At 32.6% G+C, this 12002-nt stretch overlaps 1 protein-coding gene across 1 annotated transcript in view; it reads right to left on the bottom strand.

Moving 5' to 3' along the window:
- DNAI4 (dynein axonemal intermediate chain 4) overlaps positions 1–12002 on the bottom strand; it is a 98210-nt gene that overhangs the window by 11404 nt on the left and 74804 nt on the right. Inside the window, exons 10-15 of the mRNA XM_055304797.1 lie at positions 10017–10103; positions 8678–8829; positions 6880–7037; positions 6451–6572; positions 1258–1356; positions 180–406 (exon numbers count right to left, since the gene is read on the bottom strand). Coding sequence (XP_055160772.1) covers positions 180–406; positions 1258–1356; positions 6451–6572; positions 6880–7037; positions 8678–8829; positions 10017–10103 — 845 coding nt within the window. The remainder of the gene's footprint in view (positions 1–179; positions 407–1257; positions 1357–6450; positions 6573–6879; positions 7038–8677; positions 8830–10016; positions 10104–12002) is intronic.

Consider the following 12002-nt stretch of genomic DNA (forward strand, 5'->3'; position numbering starts at 1 on the left):
TTAAAATGAATATAGCTTCCTGGCATATATCTTTTATTCATAAGGACTCTCACAGTATAAACTATTACTTGTTTTTAAAATAACTACAATTCTCTCTAACAAATACCAAAACTATCAGGTATCATTTAGTTTGAACTGCTTCTACAAGAAATATCACCAAGAAAAACATTAACACTTACGTGCTGGTGTGAAGGTCCCAAATCTCTACTCTGCTCTCATTTGCAGCTGCAAATATATAGGAGGATTTTGGAGACCAGGCAACATCATAAACAACATAAGTAGTTGGATAAAAGCTCAAAAATGGCTTGGTGTTCTCCTGTTGCCATATAATAACACCCCAATCTGCAGAACAGCTTAAGAACACATCATGACAAAATGGATTCCACGCTATTTTATATACTGGACCCTAGAATAAGACAAATAAATTAAAACACATACATATATAATATTTGACATCTTATACTTTAAATCTGACCAACAAATTAAAATGCTAAGATTTCTAGAAGACTTATGCACTATGCATTGTGTATTATTTTAACTGAGAGAGTAAGGTCATAAATTGAATCTTCTCTAAATTATGCCATACAGAAACATAAAGATATAGTTGTTATAATACTAACTAAATATCAACACATATTATACTCATTTACCTTAAAAAATATAAGGAACATTTTAAAAAATGAAGGATCAAATGAAGAAAACATAGATGGAATAATCACAAAAGATACAGAAAATAAGTATATGCTAGATATATTTTTGCCTTGGGATCAGCATGTTACCATAAGCAAAGTCTCTTAGAAACAAATAAAAATTGTAACTTCCATAATTTGCAAGAAGAAATCAAGAATATCTAGAAGCTAGAGGTGCCTGGGTGGCTCAGTTGGTTCAGTGTCCAACTCTTGATTTCGGCTCAGGTGTCATGATCTCAGGGTGGGGGATATCCAGGCCCATGTGGGGCTCCATGATGAGTGTAGAGCCTGCTTAAGATTCTCTCACACCTTCTCCCTCTGCTACCCCCACCCTCCAGCTCCAGCTCACATGCACGACTTCTCTCTCTCTAAAAAAAATGTAAGAATATCTAGAAGTCAGATAAGATGCCCCATGCATTATTGATGGTTTCCATACAAGAAAGCACTTAGGTTGGTAATGTTAACTCTGAAGTTGTAAATTTATTGCATGTTAAAGGTACTGTGTATAATACTATTTTTTCAGAAATATCAAAAATAAGTTTTCCATACCTACTATAATTAAACCAACCTTATGTCCTCTGTAAGTATCTAGGTATTGTTCATTATAGGAACAAGAACATTTGTGAATATGGCCTTCTTCAGTGCCAGCCAAATAGATATTTGTATCCTATAACACAAAACATTTAAATGTATTGGCTTGTGATACATTAGTAAATGTACTAAATAGAAAGTTAGACCCCTTAAGATCTATTAAAATCAATTCTAAGACCAAAACTAGAAATACTATCTTGATCATAGTTGTCTGTTGTCTTTTTCTTTCTATCATGATTAAACTTTCTATAATTAAACTACCTGAAAGGCTACTATGCAAAGAAAATATAGATTTGTTCTTTGCTGGAATAGAGGGAAGAACTTAGATCCTGTCTAGACATTAAATGGATAAGCACCGGCTTAAAATAAGGAAGAAAATTTCTAATATTTAGAGTTACCTAACAATGGAACTAGCAATCCAGGGAAATAGTAAGTGTTCTTTCACCAGAACTAGTCAAAGAAAAAAAAAAAAAAAAGAACTAGTCAAAAAGAAGACAGACAACTTAACAGTAAATAATGCTGAAGAAATGATTCTTGCTTAGAGTGAAAGATTGAACTAAATGGAGTCTCAAGGATTTTTAACTAAACGTATGTACTAAGTAGAGATTTTAAGTGTATTTCCTACTATGAAGTCATAGTCAAAAGGTCTGAAAGTCGGGTTCTATGCCCTATGTAGAGTTACCTGGGAGCATTTTAGAGATGCAAAATCTTAGGCCCTACCCTAGACCTAAGGAATCAGAATCTGCATTTTAACAAGATTCCCAAGTAATTTTATGTACATTAAAATTTGAGACACATTGCTCTAGTATATACCAGTACTTAAAAATGCAACTACTAGATTATGGATTATAAGTAGTTTTAAATAACACAATAAAGTACATATTTTTTCCTAAACTAGTATTAACAATTTTTATTCAGCAGTATATAGAAGTCCCTTTGATCCACATTCTCATCAACAGTTGGATTATATTAGAAATCTTAAATTTTGCCATTGTATTAGGTATAAAATTATATCTAATTGTTTTAAGTTCCATTTTTATGAATATTAACAAGGTTGAGCACATTTTTATGTTTAATGCCCGTTTGCATTTCTTCTTCTGTTGATGTCTCTTGACTATTTTATACATATTTTTTATATTCATTTATATAAAAGTTCTTTATATATCCTATTACATATGCTTTGTCTGTTATACATGTTGCAAATATCTTCTCCAAGTGTATGGCTTACTTTTTCCTTTCTTTAGTGTCTTTTGATAAACCGAAGTTATCATTCTAATGTAGCTGGTTTATAACATTTTATATAGTTAGTATTTTTTGTGCTTTGTTTTAGAAATATTTCCTACTTTGAGGTGATAGAAATGTTTTCCTACATCTTCTTCTAGAAGTTTTTTGTGTATGATAGAATTGATATCTAATTCCATTTTTATATGGATAATGATTATCCCAACACCATTTGTAAGTAGGTTATCTTTCCTAGAGATCTTCAAGGTCACTGTCTTAGAGTTGTGTTTGTCAGTCTATAAAATCTGGCATTTCCATTCAAGAGATTTATTGGTCAGTTCACTCAGAAACAGAAATGGGCAGAGATTTAAGTTGAACTATGATACAGTTGCAACAAAGGGCTCAGCCCAACCTCTAAGAAGTTCTGGAGTTGAGATAGCGTTTGAGTTCTGCCTCCAGGCAAGGAGGCCAGACAAGTTATACCACCATCCCCCACCCCCTCCACCACCACCAATAAACTAGTGAAGCAAAATGATAAGACTCAAACCAAAACCATATCAAAATCAAACTAAATGATAGTAGTCTATCACAATTAAAAGACAGACACTGTAAGATTAGATAAAAAAGCAAGATCCAAGAATATGCTACCAACAAGAAATGTACTTTTAGACATAGATTAAATGTAAAAGGATGGAAAATGATTTAAGAAACAAAACAAATGAACATGAGTGGAGGCAATGAAAGGAAAACCAAGAAACAGACTCTTAACTATAGAAAACAAACTGATGGCTGCCAGAGGGGAGGTGGGTAGAGGGATGGGTTAAATAGATGCTGGGTATTAAGGAGGGCATTTGTTGTGATGAGTACCAGGTTTTGTATGTAAGTGTTGAATCACTAAATTCTACACATGAAACTAATATTACACAGTATGTTAACTGACTGGAATTTAAATACAAACTTAATTTTTTAAAAAGATATAACATGCTAACACTAGTTAAAAGAAAGCTGGTGGCTGCAGTAATATCAGACTAAGTTGATTTCAGAATACATATTATCCATTATAGATAAGGCCACTTTACAATGATAAAAGAGTTGATTAGTCAAGAGAACATAACAATCTTACACATTTATATACCTAAAACAAACCTTTGAGTAACATAAGGCAAAAACAGAGAGAATTACAAGGAAAAAATAGACAAATCCACAATTATGGCCAGAGATTTCAGTACCTTTCTCTTAATAAGTGGAAGAAATAGGCAGAAAATCAGCAAGGATATAGTCAACTTGAACACCTTTAACCAATCTAACCTGATTTATCATTCATAGAACACTCCACCCAATAGCAGCAGAATATACATTTTTCTGAAGTGCACAGGGAACTTTACATGTTAATATCACATTCTGGGCTTTAAAACAAATCTCAATAAGTTCAAAAGGATTCTGTTTATAAAAAGTTTGTTCTCTGATCATGATGGAATTGAATTAGAAATCAAGAACAGAAAGATCCATGCAAAAGCCCCAAATATTTAAAAACTAAATAGCATGCTTTGAAATAATCCATCCATCAAAAAAGAAATCAAAGAAGAAATTAGAAAGTACTCTGAATAGAATGAAAATGTAAATATAACATATTAGACTTTGTGGGATGCTGCCAAAGCAGTACTTAGAGAAAAAGTTATAGCACAAATGCCTCTATCATAAAAGAAGAAAAGTCACAAATCAATGATCCTGGCTTCCACCTGAATAAGCCAGAAAAATAAGAGCAAAAAAAACCAAAGGAGAAGAAAGAAAATAAAGATCAAAGTGGAAATCAATTATATAGAAAACAGAAAAACAATAGCGAAATTCAGAGAAATCAAAAGCTAGTTCTTTGAGATCAGTAACACTGATAAATTTCTAGCTAGATTAAAGAAAAGAGAAAGAAAAAAGAAGACAAAAATCACTAATAGTAGAAATTAAAGAGGTGACGTATTTTAAAGAGTACATATTTTATAGCTATTAAAAGACATTAAGGAAATATTATGCCATTAATTTTAATAACTTAGATGAAATACATTCCTTGAAAGACACAAATTACCAAAATTCACTCAAGAAGAAATAGATAATGATACTAATAACACTGTATCTACTGAAAATTTTAATTTCTAGGTAAAAGTTAAAAATCTTCCCAAAACTCCAGGCCCAGATGCTTTATTAATCTCATCAAATATGTAATGAAGAAATAATACTAATTGTACAAAATTCTTTCAAAAAAAGTAAAGAGGGCATACTTTTCAACTCATTCTAGAGGATTACTCTAGTATCAAAACCAGACAAAGACCTTACAGAAAAGAAAACTATAGATGACTATCCCTTAAAGTTGAAAAATCTTAAATAAAATTTTAGCATATTAAATTCAACAGTAGATTAAAGGTATAAATCATGGTCAAGTTTCTCTTAGAAACAAAAATTTAAAAATTAATGTAATTCATCATATTAACAAACTTGAAAGAAAAATTGTATAATCATTGTCATATGTAAAAAAAGCATTTGATGAAAACCTAACACCATCCCTGATACAAGTCTCAACAAATAGTAATGCAACAGGATCTCCTCAATGTGATTGATTGCATCTACATAAAAACCTCAGCTTACATCATACTTAATAGTAAAAGGACTGAATGCTTTCTCTCTAAGGTCAGAAACAAGAGAGAGATGTTTGTTTTCACCACTTCTATTCATGATTGTGCTGGAAGTTCAAGCCAGGATAATCAGGAAAGAAAGAAAAAAATAAATGGTTAAATTCTTTATTTACAGACTACATGATTATCTCAAATTCTTTATGCCAAGGACATTTCTAGGACACCAGACTAGGATTTCTCAATCCAGCACCGTTGATATTTTATATATATATTCCTCCTCCTCCTCCTTCTTCTCCTTCCCCTTCCCTGTTCCCTTCTCCTTCTATGCAGAGGAAGGCAGTAGTTGTCCTGTGCATTGTAGGATGTTTAGCGGCATCCCTGGACTCTGCCCACTAAATGCCAATAGCATTCCTTCCCATGTCCCACCTCTTGGACCTGAAACAACCAATAATAATATCGAGACATTGCAAAATGTACTGTGGTGGTAAAATATGTCCCTTCCTGCCAACATTGAGAACCACTGTTCTACAGTCAAGGTGAAATGTGAATTACAAGAATTTGAGAATGAAAGCAGTTAAGAATACAACTATAGTGGTAAAAATGAAACATAGGGCCTGAACTACACTAGCAGTGAGTAGGCTTGGACTAGAAGGAGCAGGACAACAAGACATGAAAATCATTTGGATGATTAGGTAGAAAAGAGTAAGAGCTCAAGTTTTGGTTTGCATAACTAGGTGGATGACGGTGTCACTAAAGAGATGACCATATCACATGTAACAGAAAACATAAGAGGATACGTTTCCTTTGAAGTCTGTCAGTTGCTGAATTTTGATTCCAAAGAACTTCCATAAAAAAGAATGAGAAAAAGTAGGACTTCATTAACTGTGCTTTGATTTGATTCTGGCCTGATAAGCATGAACTTAACTGGTCTTCCCAATCCTCAGGATCATGAGAGGCACCACTCACATTGAAATAGAGGACTTTATAGTAGATTTGATTTCTATTAATATGATGAAGCAGCAGAACACCCAAGAGGAGTAAGGAGGGGCATTCAAGTTAAACATGAAGTTGAAAAGAGAATCCTTTCACAGTTCCTCAGAAATACAGACCTTTCCTCTAGAAGGCAGAGGAAGGCATAGGGCAGCCAACTGGAAGTTGCCACTCTACTTTAGTTTGGCAGCTATGCCTACGTTTGTTTTGCTTTGTTTTACCTATAAGGCACAGTATTTATTAACATGCTAAAACTTTGTCTTGCTTTATATCTTAATACACTTCAAACACTGGAAGTTGTTATATGCAATAGTAAATAATGGATTGAAATAATTTACCTTAGGATGAAAAGCAAAACACATTCCAGGAGCCTGCCGAGATATCAGAGCTTCACCTTTTTTTTCCGTTTCCCCTCCTTTTTTGCTGCTGCTAGCGGTAGTTCGCTTCAAACGCATCAAATCTTTATTGAAAGAAAAAAAACTTTTATCTTATTTACCACACGAAAAAGTATTGTATATACAAAGTGTATCCCTTCTAGAAAGAATAGTGTGATTTCTGCCCTCTTTTGCACGTGATTAGGTTGAAATTAGCAAATACCAGAACAAGATGCTTAGAAAAACAATGACCAAGCCCAGTTTCTTTCTTATGTAGCCAAACCAAAATTGGTCACCTCTTACATATGGCTCACTAGGAATTTTAAGGCAGCACAGGACAAGAGAAAGATCATTTGATTGATAGATATATATGTATTTATGCGTTCTTTTTACCATGACTGTCTAGTCCTTTCCGTATAACCCATTTGGAGATTCTTCCATCTGCTGATATAGAAACAAGTATTTCTCTTTTGTCATCACCTGTTGTCCCTCGATCTTGTTCTATCCATTGTAATTGCCATACAGGTCCCAAATGTTTTTGAGGTGATTCACTAAAACGGGGAAAAGCACTAAATATAGAATCACTGTCATAATTTTTGAAAGGACATGAGTATAAGTCATAAGGACAACGCCCTGAAGCACTGCAACCTACTTACAGAATAATGCCTTTATTGTTCAAAACTGGATTTTTACTTAAAGTATTTTGAAAAATGGGGAAAATAATCATTTTGTCACGTAATATTTTTTTGGTATTCTCATTTCTTACAAAAGGAAAATTTTACTGACTTAATCATATTAATTGCCATAACAGAAACAAAAGAAAATATTTTCTTTCTTTTCAGAACATATTTTCCTTACTCCACTCATTTACTTTTTCCTAGATAAGTTATATAAACTTATATTGGATACATTGAGTTTAAGTATCTTCACCTTCATATGAATTTTTTTCATAAATGAATAAATTATTTAAGTCTTATTTAAGTAAACAATTACCTCACCTTTCTTTCTGTTTCTGGCTTGCCCACTGGCTTGATTCTCTCTAGGGCTGAAATTTAACATTTTTCTGAAGAATTAAAATCAGATTACTGATTTTTTATGCAAATCTTCCAAAGCAATCATTCTGAATCTTTTAAATATCATACAGCTTTGATAATTTGGTACAAATATTAGACCATCTTCCCAGAAACAAGCCCATGCTTACAAAACATTGCAAATAATTTCAAAGTTAAACTTAAGGGCCCTGCTTTACTGACCATTTTCAGCTCTAAGTTTATTCAAACACTAATATAAATATACTACTTCACTTTTGCCCCACTGGTATCTGATCTATTACAAAAGCCTAACATATTTAATATCTTTCACTTTTGATTTTTTTATTTTCTTAATATCACTCGTTTATTTATTCTTAATTAAACACAATATAATCCTCCTCCATGCCTGATATTATGTGCCATGCTGCAGATACAAAGCTAAGACTTAATTCTTGATTTAAGTTGCTTACAGCCTCTTCAGAAGATATATATGTAAACAATATATATGCAGTATAATAAGTGATATAATAACTAATACAAGTGCACAAAATAACAGAATGGAAAGGTTACTTGGAGGAGGTGACACCAAAGCAATAAAAAGTATACTTTCAGTTACAAGATACTTAAGTTCTGGAGATCTAATTTACAGTATGATGATCATAGTTAATAATACAGTACTGTATACTTGAAATTTGCAAAAGGGTAGATCTTAAGTCTTCTTACCACACACACACAAAAGGCAACTATAAGAGGTGATGGATGTATTAATCAATTTGACTGTAGTAAACATTCCACAATGTATACATTATTAAATAATTACATTGTACCCATTTAAAAAATCACATCATATAACCTAAATGAATATAATTTTTATTTGTCAATTATACCTCAACAAAGCTGGGGAAATTTAAAATTTTTTTAAAGAATAAGCATAAACTGTCAAGGAAGTTTGGTGAGGTGGACAGAGAACATGCAGATTTTAGAAAAGAGCATTCTAGCTAGAGAGATAACATGAGGAACTATTAAATATTTGAAAAATAATAGTATCACTTTCAACAACAATATAAACATTCACTCAAAACTAAATAACATTGGAGTAAATTTTTACTTCTCCCTAAAAAAGTACATATTATATGTTTACCTAATTCTTGGATTCTCACCTACTATCCAGAACTGGAACATTACTGTTGCTCTGTACATTATAAATGGCAATTGTGCCATTGTGATAGCCAACGGCTAGAAGATTAGGTGTTCCAATTGAGAAATCCACAGCAGTAGCTCCATATGGACTCTGATAAATACGTTCTGGCCACTGAAGAAAAAAATAATTATATTTTAAACTTGGTTTTGCAGGCCATATAAGGTAGGTTATAATGGTGGCTAAATGGTGGACTGTCTGGTGCCAGTGGAAACATAAGAAGAGCTAGTCCACATTCAGTTACTCCTCCTAACTTCCAGTATAGATGAGAACAAAACATCAGTCATGTCCTTTACTTTGATGAATACTCAGAGCTCAATAATTTTAAGAAATACCACAGCATGGCCTCCTCCAACAATGATCATATTTTGGTAATCTTTCAGCAGGATTTGTATGGTCACCATAGATCATCTTCTTTCAGAAACAAATAATGCTCCAAACAAATTATCTAGCAATGTTCCTATCTTCCAGTATATGTTTCAGATGCTTGGGTTATCTAGACATTTCTAAGAAGGATAGAGGAAGCTCCAAAAAAAAAAAAAGAAACTCTTGAAGGTAGAATTCTACAACTCTACAACTTTGTGAAGAGTTTTATTGTTTTATTTTGCTTGAAGTCTAATCTAAATCCTTTCTTGCTTCTAACAATCTATGTGGAAAAGTAAACAACTTACTGATAACAGATCTTTTATCAATCCTTCTACATGTGTAAAATTGCTTCTTCCTTTCCTTCTTTTACTCTATATAAACCCAGCTCCCTAATAGACTGGGACTATTTATAAAAGATCTGATTTTTCCCCCTCTGATCCTTTTCTAAGTTTTCTACTTCACATTTCTAGTTATTAATTAAATCTAATGTAAAGCTGCAAAGTAACATATTGACTGCTACTGCTTAATGAAAAAGCATGATTGATTCTTATTATTCTTGAAAAATTCATGCTAATAGCACGGTCATATTTATCTATTTAATGTATTCAGGATAGCAAAAATCTATCTCATAAGGTGATGATTTATTTATAACCCAGTATTAAATGAAACATAATTTGCAAAGGATTTTCACTTGCAAATTTGTCTTTGTTATGGTAGACTACTCTGAATCAACAGATCTAACAGCCCATGGTAAATACTCAATAAATATTTATTAAATGAATTTACTCTATATCAATAAGAACAAATTTTAATTCTTACAGATTTTCTTTGGTCATTTTTTTTACTTTGTTTAATTATCACATACAACTATATACTTTATGAGAATTATGTCAACATTTAACCGACTAAAAATGGGTTTATTCCTATTTAGTTACCATAGGATTCTTTATTGACCAGCAGCAAGCCAATCCTCTTTTTTGCTCTTTAAATCCAAAGTGCCCATAGCCAACAGCCAAAAGGTCCTGAAAACCAGCAAATTATGTTAAAATAAGAGAGGATGGCATAAAATATGGGAAATACGTAAAGATGCATATTAATGAACTGTGTTTAAAATAGCAATAAGACATTTCTATTGAGGAAACAAAATACCAGTCTACCATCTATTTTTACTTTACACCTCCATCTTCCTAAGCAAAATAATAATCATCATATCTTCAGACTAATAAATATCTAAAAAGAATCAATTAAAAAGTTCTTTTATATATTGAGATAATCTTCCAAGATTGTATTACTACATTATAATGTTTCATGGGTTTTTGAGAATGACTTAATTATTTCAAATATAAAAACAGAGTACCATTAATTGAATTTTGAATCTTCCCCTAAACTACATGTGTTGCAGCCTTAATCCCCAATATCATTATATTTAAGGATAGGGCTTTAAGGAGGTCACCAGGGTTAAATGAGGTCATAATCTTAGTCCAATAGGATTGGTGGCTTTATAAAATGAGGAAAAGACACCAGAGCTCTCTCTCTTCACCATGTGAGAGCATGGCAAGAAGGTAGCCATCTGTAAGCCAGGGAGAGCTTTAACCAGTAACCAAATTGGCCAGCACCTTGCTCCTAAACTTCCTAGCCTCCAATACTGCAAGAAAATAAATTTCTATTTTTTAACCCAGCCAGTCTATGGTATTTTGTTATGGTACCCCAAGCAGATTAATAAAGCAGTTCATCTCAAGAAATGCTTATAGACAAAAATTTAATGATTGACTAAACCCAGTCTCTTCTTCATTATCAGAATATCTTTATCAAAAATGTAGGGGCATCTGGGTGGCTCAATGGTTGAGCCTTTGGCTCAGGTTGTGATCCCAGGGTCCTGGGATCGAATCCCATACCAGGCTCCCTGCATGGAGCCTGCTTCTCCCTCTGCCTGTGTCTCTGTCTCTCTCTCTCTCTCTCTGTGTGTGTCTCTCATGAATAAATAAAATCTTTAAAGATATATATATATATTTTTTTGCCACAACCCTATCTTCAGGCAAACATCATCTCTATAATTTCCTGTGCCTTAAACCACTCTACATGGACAAGCTTTTATTAATCTTAGACTCAGCATAGGCACCACTTCTTCTAAAAAGTATTCATGAGCATCTCTTATGTATTCCCACAGCACTATTTATTTTCCTTATTAAAGTACATAGAGAACCATTATATGGGCAGGATCTATGTATGACTAAATTACTACTGTAACTCTAATGCCTTATCAGAGTTCCTGGCACAGAGCGAATGTTCAGTATTTGTAGAATGAATTAATAAATATGATAGATGGTATTTGTCATATTTTTAGCTTCACTAAAAATTATTTAACTTTAATCTCTTTTTTAAAAAAATAGTTTTTATTTATTTATTCATGAGAGACACAGAGAGAGGCAGAGAGGCAGAGGGAGAAGCTCTGTGTGGGGAGCCTGATGTGGGACTCAATCCCAGGACCCTGGGATCACGCCCTGAGCCGAAGACAGATGCTCAACCACTGAGCCACCTGGGTGCCCCTAACTTTAATCTCAATAGCAATATATTAACTTTTAAAATACTAGTATATTCAGTTTCTAAAAGTGAATTATTCATCTTTATTAGTTATTATTATTAAATCTCACTTATCCAAATATAGTTTTATAAAGACCAATTCATACTAAAAGTATTTTATGCAATTAAAAAACAATGTGCATAACTTAAATAATGTGTTATAGCGGTTTCTATAAAAATGATTAAATAATTTCTGTTTTTTAATAAACATAACAACTAGCATATTTGCACATAGAATCTTATAAGGTGTGGCAATAAAATAATAAGGCTAATTCTTTTTTTTTAAGATTTTATTTATTTATTCATGACAGACACACACAGAGAGAGAGGCAGAGACACAG

Source organism: Nyctereutes procyonoides, unplaced genomic scaffold (assembly GCF_905146905.1).
Source record: "Nyctereutes procyonoides isolate TBG_1078 unplaced genomic scaffold, NYPRO_anot_genome, whole genome shotgun sequence".
Classification (NCBI taxonomy): domain Eukaryota; kingdom Metazoa; phylum Chordata; class Mammalia; order Carnivora; family Canidae; genus Nyctereutes; species Nyctereutes procyonoides.